This window comes from Salvelinus fontinalis, unplaced genomic scaffold (assembly GCF_029448725.1).
Source record: "Salvelinus fontinalis isolate EN_2023a unplaced genomic scaffold, ASM2944872v1 scaffold_0752, whole genome shotgun sequence".
NCBI lineage: Eukaryota > Metazoa > Chordata > Actinopteri > Salmoniformes > Salmonidae > Salvelinus > Salvelinus fontinalis.
In genome coordinates, this window is record NW_026600961.1 from 75,483 (window position 1) to 93,769 (window position 18,287).

General features: G+C 45.7%; 1 protein-coding gene across 2 annotated transcripts in view; it reads left to right on the top strand.

The window, feature by feature from the left end:
• LOC129847188 (interleukin-12 receptor subunit beta-2-like) overlaps positions 1-18,273 on the top strand; it is a 32,956-nt gene extending 14,683 nt beyond the window's left edge. Inside the window, exons 4-10 of one of the 2 annotated variants that reach the window (XM_055914999.1) lie at positions 7,909-8,060; positions 8,290-8,432; positions 10,449-10,593; positions 10,703-10,779; positions 16,375-16,612; positions 17,699-17,893; positions 18,017-18,273. In XM_055914999.1, the coding sequence (XP_055770974.1) occupies positions 7,909-8,060; positions 8,290-8,432; positions 10,449-10,593; positions 10,703-10,779; positions 16,375-16,612; positions 17,699-17,893; positions 18,017-18,156 (1,090 nt within the window). In that variant the 3' untranslated portion in view covers positions 18,157-18,273. Of the gene's footprint in view, positions 1-7,908; positions 8,061-8,289; positions 8,433-10,448; positions 10,594-10,702; positions 10,780-16,374; positions 17,142-17,698; positions 17,894-18,016 lie in introns of those variants that run through there. The other variant, XR_008758397.1, reaches the window with a different exon arrangement.
• Positions 18,274-18,287: the final 14 nt, after the last annotated feature.

An 18,287-nucleotide genomic window follows, 5' to 3' on the forward strand; every position in this document is an offset into this window, starting at 1 on the left:
CAATGGCTGGTGTGCATTCTCTAATGTTAAGGAAGACTTGAGGTTCTGCTCACCTGAGTTAGAATACATCATGATAAGCTTTAGACCATACTATTTACGAAGAGAGTTTTCATCTATATTTTTGTAGCTGTTTATTTACCACCACAAACCGATGCTGGCACTAAGACTCAACAAGCTGTATGGCACTATTAACTTACAAGAAAATGCTCTTCCAGAGGCCGTGCTCCTAGTGGCCAGTGATTATAATGCAGGGAAACTTAAATCTGTCTTAGGTCATTTCTACCAGCATGTCACCTGTGCAACTACAGACGACAAAACTCTAGATCACCTTTACTCCACACAAGTGTCTTCACTGACATGTTCAACCTCTCCCTGAGCCAGTCTGTAATACCTACTTGTTTCAAGCAGACCACCATAGTCACTGTGCCCAAGAACATCAAGGTACTCATCATCCCAGACACCCTGGACCGACTCCAATTCGCATACTGCCCCAACAGATCCACAGATGTCGCAATCTCTATTGCACTTCACACTGCCCTATCCCACCTTTACAAGAGGAACACCTATGTGAGAATGCTGTTCATTGACTACAGCTCAGCGTTCAACACCATGGTGCCCTCCAAGCTCATCACTAAGCTAAGGACCCTGGCACTGAACACCTCCCTCTGCAACTGTATCCTGGACTTACTGACGGGCCACTCCCAAGTGGTAAGGGTAGACAACAACATATCCGCCACAATGACCCTAAACACAGCCCCTCAGGGGTGCATGCTTAGTCCACTCCTGTACTCCCTGTTCACCCACAACTGTGTGGTCGTGCACGACTCCAACACCATCATTAAGTTTTCTGACGACACAACGGTGGTAGGCATGATCAGCGACGATGACAGCCCATAGGGAGGAGATCAGAGACTGCCAGGGCAACAACCTCTCCCTCAAAAGTCAGCAAGACAAAGGAGCTGATCGTGGACTACAGGAAACGGAAGGCAAAGCACCCCCTCATTCACATCGACAGGGCTGTAATGGAGTGGGCCGAGAGCTTCAAGTTCCTCGATGTCCACATCACTAAGGATCTATCATGGTCCACACACACCAATACAGCGTCTATCCCCAAGCCATAAGACCTCTAAATAGTTAGTTTAATAGCTACCCGGACAATCTGCACTGACCATATTTGCACTAACTTCTTTGACTTCTTTGACTCATCACACATATGCTGCTGCTACTGTCTATTATCTATCCTGTTGCCTAGTCACTTTATTCCTAGTTATATGTACGTATAGTGCATTTGGAAAGTATTCAGACCCCTTGACTTTTTACACATTTTGTTACGTTTTTCCTCACCAATCTACACACAATAGCCCATAATGACAAAGCGAAAACATTTTTTTTTTACTTTTAAACTTTTTTCAAAATGATTAAATGTAAAACAGAAATACCTTATTTACATAAGTATTCAGAATTGTTTCTATGAGACTTGAAATTGAGCTCAGGTGCATCCTCTTTCCATTGATCATCCTTGAGATGTTTCTACAACTTCATTGGAGTCCAAGTGCACATAGAACATATGTACCTATTCTTAAACTTCCTTTCCATGAGTGACAGATCTATAACACTAATTTCTATGTCAATTTGATCCGGTTGCCCAAAAAATTACATATTGTAGCTTTAAGTAGTTAAACTTGTTATTACTCAAACCTCGTGAAGGTGACAAACTGACACGTTTTAATAATCGTCAAAAACGACTTGAAGGAGTGCCTTTGGATTTGACGGTTTGCACATGCGCAGTTCGACGCGAGACGACCGTGTTTAAAAATAAATATTTAAATGTTTTTTTTTTTATTAACAAATATCAACAAACAAAAGAGGAATAGTCACATGCAAACAAGCATACATACAAACAATTTACATTGCCAGGAATCCTAAACAAACAAATCAAATTCATTAATAATACAACAAGTTTTATCTGCCTTTGTTTTTCATTTTAGTTAAAGTAAGTGCCATATTGTTTAAATTCATTTATAAATTGAAATAAGTTTGATTTTGAATTAGACCATTTGTGAATATGAAATGTACCTAGTATTATTAGCAGTTGAATTAAATATACTACATCTTAATCTATGTCAGAATTTCTGAAATAAATCATTGTATCAAAACCATTAAATAGTACAACCTTTCCTATTTTTTTTGTAACAATTCTGTATGTCAATCCCAAAAAATTATACTATAAATACAGGCAAAAAACGAATGAAAAATGATCTTTCTCCATTCCACAGAAATCACAGTTATAGACAATATTTAGCTTGAATCTTTCCAAAACATGTTTCACAGGATAAATTCTATATAACATTTTAAATGAAACTTTCTTTACTTTGTTACTGATACAATATTTGTTAGCAATTTTCCATGCTTTCCCCTGATGTATATCACCATAGATATCTGACCAAAAGAATCTTGCTGAGGGAATTGTAGTATCACAAACAATATTCCTAATCTGTTTATTACTACATTTATTTTTGATGTTAATATTGCCAATGAATATATTTTCATGTAAATCTATGTTACATCAACCACAGGGGAATTTAAAAGATACAACCCTCCTTGGAATCGCAACAAAAGCAATTGCATATTCTTTTGGGGTTATTGGAATGTTAAATTTATCAAGAAATTCCCCATATGAGAGTAGATATTCATCCTCATTCAGTAACTGACCAACCAAAATAATTTTATTCTCAAACCAGTTACGAAAAAAAGAGACTTAATTCTTAAATCGTATATCTTTGTTGTTCCATAAAGTATCTGTGGGGGAAAATGGTGTTTATACGCTAACATTCAAGCTAAAATTGCCTGCTTATGGAATTTGGCCAACTTTACTGGGATTTTATCAACATCAAAATTACATCGAAGCAAAAATTCTAAACCACCAACAGAGTCAAATAAATACTTTGGGAAGACATTCCAAATACTGTTCTGGTTCTTAACATACTTCAGGATCCAATGTATTTTAAAAGTATTATTTAGAGTATTGAAATCTAAAACCTCAAGACCTCCTTGTTATTGGGTATTAGTGAGAATATATTTTTGTAGATAGTGAGGCTTGTTCCTCCCAAAACAATTATAAAGAATCTTATCTAAGTCCTTTACAATTTTAGGGGGTAAGTCAAGTGATAACGAGACATAACCCGATCTGGATAACCCTTCAGCTTTGGACAATAAAACCCGACCGTATAATGAAATATCTCTCATCAACCAGAGTTTCAATTTCTTCTGTTTTCTCAATGGGGTTAAAGTTGAATTCACTACTTTGTTTTTCATCCTTGCATATAACAATTCCAAGATAAGTAACCTTATCTTTAATTGGGATACCATATACTTCCTGTAAAACACAATCCTTGAGTGGAATTAAGACTGACTTATTGATATTAATTTTCAAACCTGAAACTAAGGAAAAGTCTTCAATACAGGAAACTGCTTTAGAAATCTCATTCCGGTCTCTTAAAAATATGGTGGTATCGTCAGCCAGTTGACATAATTTAAATTCATTGCCAAGTGCTGAAACACCTTAAATTCCCTTTCTTGATATGAAAAGCCATAATTTGAGTAACCAATAAAAATAAAAATGGACTTATTGGGCAGCCCTGCCTAATGCCACGGCCAATATCAAATCTTTGGGATGTCCCGTGAGCTAATTTTACAGAGCTAGTACAACCACTAGTCACGCCCTGACCATAGAGAGCCTTTTAAAATCTCTATTTTGGTTAGGTCGGGGTGTGACTATGGGGGGTGTTCTTAAATAGGTTGTTTATGTCTATGTTGGCCTGGTATAAAACCATGCATAAAACCAGATTGTTCTTCATCCATTATATGATGCAAGCCTTGTTTCAACCTCTTAGCAAATACAAGGGCAAATAATTTCCCATCATTATTCAACAGGCTAATGGGTCTCCAGTTGTCTATAAAAATAGTATCCTTATTAGGTTTGGGAATCAAAGTAATTACACCTTGCTTTAAGGAAGCCGGTAACTCCCCTTTTTCTATTGATTCTTGAAACATAGCAAGAATGAAAGGAATCAATTTATCATTGAATGCTTTTTAAAACTCACTTATTAAACCATAATTTCCAGGGGACCTATTGTCCTTAAGGCTTTTAATACAGTATTTTATCTCAATTTCAGATAACTCATCATCACAAAAATCCCTGAAATCATTATATATGTTCTTAGCAATGTTTGCTACATTGTCTCAAAAAAGATCTATATTGAAAGTTGATTGGAAGTGTTTCTTCACATGAGTTTAGCTAGCCAACGTCACCATGACATCAACTACAAGTGTGATCAGGATTTTCTATTGGAGAAGCAGTTTTAGCCTATCTTCATACTGGATACTGTCTTTGATACAAGGTTAAGATAACGTAGTAATTCCATGTGGAAGCGTCCGGAAAAAAAACGCATTGGACCAGTGCCATTGATTACTGCCAGAGAGGAAGAGAATGAGAAAGGCTGAAATCAGCGGAGAAATCTGTCTCTTTCCAGCAGGTGGCGTTTTTTCGTTATTTCGCCCACAAAGTTTTTTCATAGAGGTTAATGAGTGTCGAATTTAGTCAACAAAAAAATGTATGGCTTATTTTCTACGTGAGGTTTATTTGATCGAATAGAAGTTTCGTAATACTTAAGTTGTTAAGAGTGTACTGATATAAGTATGTGATGTCCCGGCAACTTTGAGAAAAAAACACTTTATATTGGAGATGTCGAGATGGCTATGCATATTAATGGAAAGAACCTAGTAGCATAGCATCTCTGTCTATTGAATACACACGGTTGACGTTGGAAACCCTCTTTGAATAGTCAAAAAAGGATCACAATAATGAGATGTATCCACCAATACAAATAAAGGATAGGCGGGAGCTAGTCAGCCCGCAGCGCCACTTTGTGGACAACTAGGATGGAGAGACATGTATCTTGTCAGTATATCCATAATCTTTGTAACTACTAGGCGCCGTTGCTAACTAGCAATGCTAGTTCCTTGAATTGCAAAGAGTTATGGGATATTAGAACCCCGTTGTTAACCTTGTAATCTTCAACCTAAACTCAGCAAAAAAGAAACGTCCCTTTTTCAGGACCCCGTCTTTCACAGATAATTTGTAAAAATCCAAATAACTTCACAGATCTTCATTGTAAAGGGTTTAAACACTGTTTCCCATGCTTGTTCAATGAACCATAAACAATTAATGAACATGCACTTGTGGAATGGTCGTTAAAACACTAACCGCTTACAGATGGTTGGCAATTAAGGTCCCAGTTATCTAAACTTAGGACACTAAAGAGGCCTTTCTACTGACTGAAAAACACAGAAAGATGCCCAGGGTCCCTGCTCATCTGCGTGAACATGCCTTAGGCATGCTGCAAGGAGGCATGAGGACTGCAGATGTGGCCAGGGCAATAAATTGCAATGTCCATACTGTGAGATGCCTAAGACAGCGCTACAGGGAGACAGGATGGACAGTTGATTGTCCTCGCAATTGCAGACCACGTGTAACAACACCTGCACAGGATCGATACATCCGAACATCACACCTGGTATAGGTATAGGATGGTAACAACAACTGCCCGAGTTACACCAGAAACACACAATCCCTCCATCAGTGCTCAGACTGTCCGCAATAGGCTGAGAGAGGCTGGACTGAGGGCTTGTAAGCCTGTTGTAAGGCAGGTCCTCACCAGACATCACCGGCAAAAATGTCGCCTATGGGCACAAACCCACCGTCACTGGACCAGACAGGACTGGCAAAAAGTGCTCTTCATTGACGAGTCGCGGTTTTGTCTCACCAGGGGTGATGGTCGGTTTCGCGTTTATCGTTGAAGGAATGAGTGTTACACCGAGGCCTGTACTCTGGAGCGGGATCGATTTGGAGGTGGAGGGTCTGTCATGGTCTGGGACAGTGTGTCACAGCATCATTGTACTGATCTTGTTGTCATTGCAGGCAATCTCAACGCTATGCTTTACAGGGAAGACATCCTCCTCCCTCATGTGGTACCCTTCCTGCAGGCTCATCCTGACATGACCCTCCAGCATGACAATGCCACCAGCCATACTGCTCGTTCTGTGCGTGATTTCCTGCAAGACAGGAATGTCAGTGTTCTGCCATGGCCAGCGAAGAGTCCGGATCTCAATCAAGCACGCCTGGGACCTGTGGGATTGGAGGGTGAGGGCTAGGGCCATTCCCCCCAGAAATGTCCGGGAACTTGCAGGTGCCTTGGTGGAAGAGTGGGGTAACATCTCACAGCAAGAACGGGCAAATCTGGTGCAGTCCATGAGGAGAAGATGCACTGCAGTACTTAATGCAGCTGGTGGCCACACCAGATACTGACTGTTACTTTTGATTTTGAGCTCCCCCTTTGTTCAGGGACACATTATTCCATTTATGTTAGTCACATGTCTGTGGAACTTGTTCAGTTTAAGTCTCAGTTGTTGAATCTTGTTATGTTCATATAAATATTTACATATGTTAAGTTTGCTGAAAATTTCGTAAATTTGCTCTGGCCATTTTCTCCGTTTTCAGAGCGCTCTCATCTCAGTGTGCCTAGAGCACAGAATAACTGACACATTTTCGAACGTGCAACAACATTGAATCATGCCGATGTAATTAAGCGTGATTAAATTGTTGCCAGCAGCACAGTTACAGTCACCAATGCTTTGGATAACATGGAAAAAGCCTAACCAGCTTTGCTAGGGTGAGTAAAATGGTCAGTGAGGTGTTCTCTCATTTTTGTCTGGAAGTAGCTTGCAAGCTAGCTAACTTTATCCAGTTAGCTTGGGTGCTTTTAAAAAAAAAAAATATTATTTTTTAAATTTTTATCCCATTTTCTCCCCAATTTTCGTGGTATCCAATCGCTAGTAATTACTACCTTGTCTCTTCGCTACAACTCCCGTACGGGTTCGGGAGAGACGAAGGTCGAAAGCCATGCGTCCTCCGAAGCACAACCCAACCAGCCGTACTGCTTCTTAACACAGCGCGCCTCCAACCCGGAAGCCAGCCGCACCAATGTGTCAGAGGAAACACCGTGTACCTGGCCCCCTTGGCTGGCGCGCACTGCGCCCGGCCCGCCACAGGAGTCGCTGGAGCGCGATGAGACAAGGACATCCCTACCGGCCAAACCCTCCCCACCCCGGACGACGCCATGCCAATTGTGCGTCGCCCCACGGACCTCCCGGTCGCGGCCGGCTGCGACAGAGCCTGGGCGCGAACCCAGAGACTCTGGTGGCGCAGTTAGCACTGCGATGCAGTGCCCTAGACCACTGCGCCACCCGGGAGGCCCCTAGCTTGGGTGCTTGACTGCCATTGTGAAGCCAGAACGCTCTGATCACCTACTCCTCCGCCAGAGCGTCCAGTGTGTCCTCTGAACGCTCCGAGAGCGAAACGCTCTGAATTTACGAACTGACAATCTGACAACTCTTTGAATTTACGAACGCCCAATCTGACAACTCTTTGAATTTACGAACGCCCTCTCTGGCTCTCCAGAGTGAATTTACGAGCACACCCCTAGCTTTGCACCTATGGGTACACTCACAATGGCCGCCAGTCCACCCATTATGTCATCATTGACTTGATGGGGACGCCCGCTTTATTCATTCTATTTCTATGGCAGCGCATGCAGTCAGGAGCAGCGGAGAGTAGAAAATGTGTGTCTTTTCTTTTTCTATGTGAACAGTTGTTACGGTGACCTCAGTCATTTAACTGGCCAATAACCGTCATCCAAAATTCCATGACCGTCACAGCCCTACCTGCAGCATGCTTGGTGTGTTGGAGCTGGGTCTGTGTCTGTGGTCTAAGACTGTATGTTTGCACAGTGCTGTCAGATGTGGTGTTTGAGTGGTGTGTATTTATGTGTCCTGCAACTTCCTTTTCAGCATTAGCAGCGCGGTGGAGGGCACCAATGTGAGTGGCGTGATCCCTCGTGAACTTTACACCAGTTACAGTGACCTGACTGTGTTGGTCAAAGCTGCGAACCAGCATGGCTCTGCCACGTCTACAATGGCTGCCTTCAACACTGGCGATATCAGTGAGTCAGTCAGGGATGACTCTTCTCTGTACATTCCCTATTCATTCAGAGGGACAGACATGACACTTTCTGTCTCTCTCTCGCTGTCTTACTGACTCTCTTTTGTGCTCTTTCTCTCCCCCCACCCTCACTCTCTCCCCCACCCTCTCTCTATTTCCTGCTCTCTCTCTTGCTCTCTTTCTTTCACTCTCCCACTCTGTCCTCTCTTCCCTATCCATTCCTCTACCAGAAAAGCCACCCACCCCTGAAATCACTCACTATTGCCCTCAGCCTCTGGAGATCTACTGGATTGTGCAGTGTGAGGATCAAGGCAGCTCTGACCAACTCTGTGAGGTCCAGTATCGTACCCAGGACCAGCAGGGCTGGACTCAGGTGAGTGAGCTGAGCATGGCTGGGGTTTTGTTCCTTTCCCCAAGTGTGCACTTGTTCACTTCCATTCATGGATTTAAAGTAAAATGACCGGTATAAGAAATATGTTGGAAACTCCCTCCCGCCCAAACCTACACCAATCCAATGCGGGGATTACTGTGCACTTCAGGACAGAAGACAGGGTATTTTGGGAGCGGTCGAAATGTACCCAATGATGTTTTTTCAATTTCAGTTGGGGAGGGTTTAGTATTTTTTATTTAATCCAGGGGAGGATCATGTAATTTGTAATCGATTAAATGTCATATTGAGAATTAGTTGCTTATTATATCTCGATGTGTGGGCTCGATGCTGCCCCTCATCCCTGATTCTCTGCTGGGCGCGCAATATCAAGTGCAACTAGTGTGGTCTCAATCAAATGATCCATAGCCTATGCTATAGGCCTAGGCTATACGAAGAGCATGCTTGGAGAAGCACAGGGCAAAGTTATATTTCTAAGAAAATGTACTTTTTTTTCCTGAGTTTATCTGCTGCTGGGATGGTCTATATTAACTAGCCTACACTGCATTACACACACGCGCGAACTAGGCCTACTGATGTCCTGTTCAGTTTGAGAGGGAGAGTGCAAAGATGAGGAGGACTGGAGGTTAGCTTGCTATTGCTATAATTGATTTTAATAAAAACAATATGTTTCATTGCCCATAATGAAGGTATTTATCAGAGTTATTGACCTTCAAATAAGCCATATTCAAGTAATTTACACAGATTATTTGGGACCAATTAGGTTATGAAAATGAGAAAAAAATACTTTGAATTAAAAAATAAATTAACGAAAAATGTCTTATTAGGCTATACAGTGATTCTACACTGCCTTTGAATTCACTTTTAGAACCACGAGTCTGGCCAGTCTTTGGTTTGAGGATCATGCACTGAGCTGTGCACGGCTAGTTTGTTCATTTAGCCTAGCAGTGTTCTTATATTCCCATGCCCTAATCACAGTCAACACACATCTATTTTGTAACAACAATATCATGGAATGAAATAGAATCAATTAGAAAATGATAGTTTCCCAAATTAAGAAAAGTTACTAGTGCATATAGGAACAGCGGGCACTGTGAAGCAACACAAACATTGGCACAGACACATGCGCCCACACACGATAACATACGCACTATACATACACATGGATTTAGTACTGTATATGTGGTGGAGTAGGGGCCTGAAGGCACACAGTGTGTTGTGATATCTGTGAATGTATTTAAAACTGTATAAACTGCTTTAATCTTGCTGGCCCCGAGGAAGAGTAGCTTCCGCTTTGGCAGCAGCTAATGGGGATCCATAATAAATACAAATAGGCCTACCTGATGATATGTGGTTGCTGTGTTAAAAAATTAATGCCTTTTTCTCTAGTTCATTGATGATCAGGTATTTCAGTTGTAACTGGTTCTGTTGTGTAAAATTGTTGCAGTTGATAGACAACTTTGGCTACTTTGCCATGTAATGCTTACAAAACTAAGAACAGTTTCTAAAACTGCATATCTAAGGCTCTGGTCTGTCCTAGGAGTAAGGGTAAATGATAATCATGTTCTCTGCTATCCACTTTGTTGTAATTATTATTCTGGGTATAGGGGAGGGTCACTTGTTTATTTTTTCAAACATTCAGTCCATTAGATGTAGGGAATGAAACATTGAAATACCACTGTCTCTCGATTATCTGTGGGAATTCCGAACTGGGAATGTTGTCCTTCTGAGTTAGGGATGGGTAACTTTTTGAGGCTCGAGGGCCACATGCACAGATTGTTTTGGGACCAATTTATTTGTCAATCTATTTGCGTGCAGAAAAGGCCAGCTATTTCAAAATATATAGCTCCATTATAATTTTACTTTCTATAAGCTATTAAATGTGCAATGTAGCCTGGAGTTGCTTTTTAATCCAAAATAATCCCTCACCCCCCCCATCCCTGCGGCTGCCTCTTGCCCATCCCTGTTCTTTTGTGTGTCATTCTTTCATGTCCTGCTCAGAAAGAGGACATCCTACGCAGCTTCCTGCTCCTGACTCCACGGCCCTACACTGTTTATGAGTTCCAGGTGCGCTGTGCCTGTGAGGGCCCTCAGGCCCTGATGAGTGACTGGAGCTCAGTCTACAAAGCATGGAGTTCTGAGTCAGGTCTGTCAGTGGGTGCTGATGGGTAATGTTGTGGTCTCCACAGCTTGAAAATATTTGTTCACTTATTCTGTGGTGATAGATGATTAACCTATTTCTCTCTCGTTCTCAGCGCCTGTGAAAGCATTGGATGTGTGGAGTGACTGTGGAGTCACCTCTGAGCCACCTCAATGTGCCCTTATGTGGAAGGTATGTTAACACAACATCCCATCATAATAGGTAATATAAATATATATTATATATGTACACACACTACCGTTCAAAAGTTTTGGTTCACTTAGAAATGTCCTTGTTTGTAATCAATCCTGTGTGAAGCTGGTGTAGAGGAGTCAGGCGCAGGACAGCAGATATGAGTAATAAAACGTCATTTACTCAAAAAGTATTACAAATACAAAGCAATAATGCTAGCCCACAATAACGAACCGTATACAACAAACAATCACGCTGTAATAGCGTGTGTGTAGGTGGCAGGGAAGTCAGGCGCAGGACAATCGAACTTGGTATAAATGGAGTCGTTTAATGGACTTAACAAAACTCCCTAACCAAAAATACAAGATAAATAAAAGTGGGTACAAGAACCCGTCGCGCACCAATACATAATACACGAACATACAAACAAACAATCTCTGACAAGGACATGAGGGGAAACAGAGGGTTAAATACACAACATGTAATGAATGGGATTGGAACCAGGTGTGTAGGAAGACAAGACAAAACCAATGGAAAATGAAAAATGGATCAATGATGGCTAGAAGGTCGGTGATGTCGTGACAGTACGTCGGCACCGACATCGGGGACGACCCGGAGGGCGAGGCGCAGGGCGATCCGGATGGAGACGGTGGAAATCTCGCAGCATAGAAGGATCCAACACGTTCTCCACCGGAACCCAGCATCTCTCCTCCGGACCATACCCCTCCCGGTCCACGAGGTACTGAAGGCCCCTCGCCCGACGTCTCGAATCCAGTATGGAACGAACGGAGTACGCCGGGACCCCCTCGATGTCAAGAGGGAGGGTTTTGGAACCACCCGCACCTCAGACTCCTGGAGTGGGCCAGCCACCACTGGCCTGAGGAGAGACACATGGAACGAGGGGTTAATGCGGTAATCGGGGGGAAGCTGTAACCTATAACATACCTCGTTCACTCTCCTCAGGACTTTAAATGGCCCCACAAACCGCGGACCCAGCTTCCGTCAGGGAAGGCGAAGGGGCAGGTTTCGGGTCGAGAGCCAGACCCGATCCCCTGGTGCGAACACCGGGGCCTCACTGCGGTGACGGTCTGCGCCCACTTTCTGGCGCAGCATGGCACGCTGAAGGTGGACATGAGCATCGTCCCATGTCTCCTCCGCGTGCCGGAACCAGTCGTCCACCGCAGGAGCCTCGGTCTGACTCTGATGCCAAGGAGCCAGAACTGGCTGATACCCCAATACACACTGGAAGGTGAGGTTTGTGGAGGAGTGGCGGAGCGAGTTCTGGGCCATCTCTGCCCAGGGCACGAACGCTGCCCACTCCCCCGGCCGGTCCTGGCAATAGGACCTCAGAAACCTACCCACATCCTGGTTTACTCTCTTCACCTGCCCGTTACTCTCACGGTGAAAACCTGAGGTGAGGCTGACCGAGACCCCCAGACGTTCCATGAACGCTCTCCATACCCTGGATGTGAACTGGGGACCCCGATCAGAGACTATGTCCTCAGGCACCCCGTAGTGCTGAGTGAACAGGGCTTCCGCAGTCTGTAGGGTGGTAGGGAGCCCGGGCAAAGGGAGGAGACGGCAGGACTTAGATAACCGATCCACAATGACCAGGATTGTGGTGTTGCCCTGTGAGGGAGGGAGATCCATCAGGAAGTCCACCGACATGTGCGACCACGGCCGTTGTGGAATGGGTAGAGGTTGTAACTTCCCTCTGGGCAGGTGCCTGGGAGCCTTGCACTGGGCGCACACCGAGCAGGAGGAAACATAAACCCTCACGTCCTTGGCCAAGGTGGACCACCAGTACTTCCCACTAAGACGTCGCACTGTCCGACCGATGCCAGGTTGACCAGAGGAGGGTGACATGTGGGCCCAATTGGTCAACCGGTTGCGAACAGCTGACGGAACGTACAGACGCCCAGCTGGACACTGGAGAGGAGTGGGCTCTGTACTTAACGCCTGCTCGATGTCCGCGTCCAGCTCCCACACTACCGGTGCCACCAGGCAAGAGGCCGGGAGTATGGGAATTGTGATCCATGGACCGCTCCTCCGTGTCATACATCTGGGACAGTGGGTCTGCCTTAGCGTTCTGGGAACCTGGTCTGTAGGACAGGGTAAACACAAAACGGGGGAAAAACATGGCCCACCTTGCCTGGCTAGGGTTCAGTCTCCTTGCCGCCCGGATGTACTCCAGATTGCGGTGGTCAGTCCAGATGAGAAAAGGGTGTCTCGCCCCCTCAAGCCAATGTCTCCACGCCTTCAGAGCCTTGACGACAGCCAACAGCCCCGGTCCCCTAAATCATAGTTTTGCTCTGCCGGGCTGAGCCTCTTTGAAAAGAAGGCACAGGGGCGGAGCTTTGGTGGCGTACCCGAGCGTTGAGAGAGCACGGCTCCTATCCCAGCCTCGGGCGCGTCCACCTCCACTATGAACGCCAAAGAGGGATCCGGATGAGCCAGCACGGGAGCCGAGGTAAACAGAGCCCTCAGATGACCAAAAGCCTTGTCCGCCTCAGCCGACCACTGCAGTCGCACCGGTCCCCCCTTCAGCAGTGAGGTAATGGGAGCCGCTACCTGACCAAAGCCCTGGATAAACCTCCGGTAGTAGTTGGCAAACCCTAGGAACCGCTGCACTTCCATTACCATGGTGGGAGTCGGCCAATTACGCACGGCTGAAATGTGGTCACTCTCCATCTCCACCCCTGAGGTGGAAATGCGGTACCCTAGGAAGGAGACGGACTGTTGGAAGAACAGACATTTCTCAGCCTTGACGTACAGGTCATGCTTCAGCAGTCGACCAAGCACCCTGCGCACCAGGGACACATGCTCGGCGTGTGTAGCAGAGTATATCAAAATGTCGTCGATATACACCACTACACCCTGCCCGTGCAGGTCCCGTAAAATCTCGTCAACAAAGGCCTGGAAGACTGATGGAGCATTCATCAACCCGTACGGCATGACGAGGTACTCAGTGCCCTGAGGTGGTACTAAATGTGAAGTGGAGGACCTAATGTACCCCTGACTCAGAGATTCGGAGACATATGTTTCCATAGCCTCCGTCTCCGCCTGTGAGAGGGGATACACGTGACTCCCGGGAAGTGCAGCGTCTACCAGGAGATCTATCGCACAATCCCCCCGTCGGTGGTCCCGTGTGGCTCAGTTGGTAGAGCATGGCGCTTGCAACGCCAGGGTTGTGGGTTCAATTCCCACGGGGGGACCAGGGTTCAATTCCCACGGGGGGACCAGGATGAATATGTATGAACTTTCCAATTTGTAAGTCGCTCTGGATAAGAGCGTCTGCTAAGTGACTTAAATGTAAATGTAAATGTAATTGAGTCGCCTTCTTCTTACAGAAGGCGAGAGCCAAATCGGCATATTCTGAAGGGATGCGCACGGTGGTGACCTGGTCTGGACTTTCCATCGTAGTCGCACCGATGGAAACCCCTACACACCTCCCTGAGCACTTTCGTGACCACCCCTTGAGAGCCCTCTGTTGCCACGAAATAGTGGGGTCATGACAGGCCAATCAGGGTAGGCCCAGCACCACGGGAATCGCAGGAGAATCAATAAGGAAGAGACTGATTCTCTCTTTGTGACCCTCCTGCGTAACCATGTCTAGTGGAGCGGTGGCCTCCCTAATCAGCCCTGACCCTAATGGTCGACTATCTAGGGCGTGCACAGGAAAGGGCATATCCACAGGAACAAGGGGAATCCCTAAACTATGGGCAAATGAACGGTCAATAAAATTCCCAGCTGCGCCTGAATCTATGAGCGCCTTATGCTGGGAATGCGGGGAAAACTCAGGACATGTAATAAACACATACATGTGAGCAACAGGGGGCTCTGGGTGAGCCTGATGCCAACTCACCTGGGATGACACGATAGTGCCCTGCTTGCTGCCTCGACTCTCTGAGGAACCCCCCCAGCACCGACCATCAGTGTGCCCTCTACGGCCACAGATGGTGCAGGGAAAGGCCCCTCCGGTCAGCCTAAGCGCAGCACCTCCCAGCTCCATGGGTGTCGGAGCGGAGGTGCTGGGGGATGGAACTGACCGGCCCCGATCCGGACGTCCGCGGCTAGCCAGTAGGTTGTCCAGCTGGATGGACAAGTCCACCAGCCGGTCCAACATGAGGGTGGTGTCTCGGCAGGCCAAGTCCCGACAGACATCCTTGCGCAGACTGCACCGGTAGTGATCGATCAGGGCCCTGTTGTTCCATCCCGCGCTGGCGGCCAGGGTCTGGAAGTCCAAAGCGAAATCCTGTGCGCTCCTCGTCCCCTGCCTCAGGTGGAACAGATGTTCACCCGCCGCTCGACCCTCAGGCGGATGGTCGAAAACTGCCCGAAAGCGGCGGGTGAACTCTGCGTAATAATCCAATTCCGCATCTCCTTCGCTCCATACGGAGTTGGCCCACTCCAGGGCTTTGCCTGAGAGGCAGGAGACGAGGGCGGATACGCTCTCACGTCCCGAAGGAGCCGGGTGAACGGTCACCAGGTAGAGTTCCAGCTGGAGTAGGAACCCCTGGCATCCGGCAGCCGTCCCATCATACTCCCTCGGGAGCGCGAGCCGAATCCCGCTTGGAGCGGGTGAAGGAGGGGTGGACAGTGGGGCTGGTGGAGGCGCTGGAAAACCTCCTCCTCTCTTCCAATGATCCATCATCTGCAGCACGCGATCCATGGCGGTGCCCAGACGTTGCAACATGGTCGCGTGCTGCTGGACACGCTCCTCTACTGCCACAGGGAGGGCGTCTGCTCCTGCTGACTCCATACGGGTGGTGCGTGATTCTGTAATCAATCCTGTGTGAAGCTGGTGTAGAGGAGTCAGGCGCAGGACAGCAGATATGAGTAATAAAACGTAATTTACTCAAAAAGTATTACAAATACAAAGCAATAATGCTAGCCCACAATAACGAACCGTATAAAACAAACAATCACGCACAAAACCATGGGGAAAACAGAGTTAAATAATGAAAATGTAATTTGGGATTTGGAACCAGGTGTGTAAAACAAAGACAAAACAAATGGAAAATGAAAAGTGGATCGGCGATGGCTAGAAGGCTAGTGACGTCGACCGCCAAACGAACAAGGAGAGGGACCGACTTCGGCTGAAGTCGTGACATTGTTTTTGAAAGAAAAGCAAATTTTTTCCCCATTTAAAATAACATCAAATTGATCAGAAATAGTGTAGACATTGTTAATGTTGTAAATGACTATTTCTAAGAGACCCCAAACTTTTGAACGGTAGTGTGTGTATATGTGTGTATATGTATATCTCTCAAACTGTACCATATAATCAGGTTAGACAAGTGAAAGGATTATGGATTCAAAGGATTATGAATTTTCTAATCATAAGAACTTCAAAACATTTGCATAATTTAGCAGACACTCTTATCCAGAACGACTTACAGAAGCAAATAGGGTTAAGTGCCTTGCTCAAGGGCACATCAACAGATTTTTCACTTAGTCGTCTCAGGGATTTAAACCAGCAACATTTTGGTTACTTTCCCAATGCTCTCAACCGCTAGGGTACGTGCCTCCCCAAAACACCCCTTTCCCTATAGCCTGCTATAACTAATACCCCTGTCTGGTATCTATCCTCAGGAGATGCCCACCTGGTTGGTTCAGGGGAAGGTGCTGGGGTACGTGGTGACATTATCATACAGTAACGGGACAGTGGCGGTTGTGAACGTGTCCATGTCAGAGCCTGGTGACCTTTGTGTGTGTCAAGAGAAGAGATGCCGCTTCACACCCTCTCTGCGGGGTGTATCAGGGGTGGATGTGTCCGTCTACAATTCCCAGGGTGCCACCAAACCTGCTCCCCTAGCTCTACCCACATCAGGTAAGGGAAACCATCATTAAGTTTCCGGATGACACAACAGTGGTAGGCCTGATCACCGACAACAACAAGACAGCCTATGAGGAGGAGGTTAGAGACCTGGCCGTGTGGTGCCAGGACAACAACCTTTCCCTCAACGTGATCAAGACAAATGAGATGATTGCGGACTACAGGAAAAAGAGGACCGAGCACGCCCCCATTCTCATCGACGAGGCTGCAGTGGAGCAGGTTGAGAGCTTCAAGTTCCTTGGTGTCCACATCACCAACAAACTAACATGGTCCAAGCACACCAAGACAGTCGTGGAGAGGGAATGACAAAAACCTATTCCCCAGGAGACTGAAAAGATTTGGAAATGGTCCTCAGATCCTCAAAAGGTTCTACAGCTGCCCCATCGAGAGCATCCTGACTGGTTGCATCACTGCCTGGTATGGCAACTGCTCGGCCTCCGACCGCAAGGCACTACAGAGGGTAGTGCTGCCTGCCATCCAGGACCTCTATACCAGGCGGTGTCAGAGGGAGGCCCTAAAAATGGTCAGACTCCAGCCACCCTAGTCATAGACTGTTTTCTCTGTTACCACACGGCAAGTGGTACTGGAGAACCAAGTCTAGGTCCAAGAGGCTTCTAAACAGCTTCTAACCCCAAGCCATAAGACTCCTGAACAGCTAATCAAATGGCTACCCAGACTTTTGGCATTACCCCCCCTCTCTTTTCTGCTGCTTCTCTCTGTTATTATCTATGCATAGTCACTTTAATAACTACCTATATGTACATATTACCTCAATTACCTCGACTAACCGGTGCCCCCGCACATTGACTCTGCACCGGTACTCCCTGTATATGGTCTCGCTATTGTTATTTTAATGCTGCTCTTTAATTATGTGTTACTTTTATTTCTTATTATTTTTTTAACTGCATTGTTGGTTAGGGCTTGTAAGTTTGAATTTCACTGTAAGGTCTACCTGTTGTATTCGGTGCATGTGACAAATACTATTTTATTTGATTTGAAAGGTGTGTGTGAGTGTGATAATAGATTGTAGGTTTGTATGTTTCTGTCTTCACAGATTCACACGTTTTCTCTTTCGCTTAGGTCTACAGTTGCCAGAGCTATCCTTCACTGTGAACCAGGATATATTGAGCCTCAATGTATCCTGGTCTCTGCCACCCCAGCCCATTGAAAACATGCATGAGTATGTGGTGCAGTACAAGCAGGTGGGACTTCCTCCGACACAGGGCTTTGATTGGATAAAAGTGCACCAAAATCATACGTCAATCATTTTAAGAGGTTTGTGTGGCTTACACTGATCTATAATACCATTTCTCACTGAACATATTTATTAATATTTTGTAATGTTTCAAATTGGTTTCAAGATGACAGCATCGTCTTTGTCTCTGTCTCCACCTACAGGTGATTTTGAGAACCACACTGCCTACAATGTGTCATTGTTTGCAGTGTTCATCAACAGTAGTTGCCTGCTTGCGTCTGCAATCTCGTATTCTCTTCATGGACGTAAGTATATTAGAGCATGGAAATACAAGTCTTTGTAATGTACTTGCCAGTATGTAATCAGTGCAATTAGTGCACATGACCGGTTTTCAGTGGAGTAAACTAATTTGAAATATCACGTCTTTACCTAATGTTAATTTCTCCGGCCTTTTAACTCACTGTAAAATGTTTT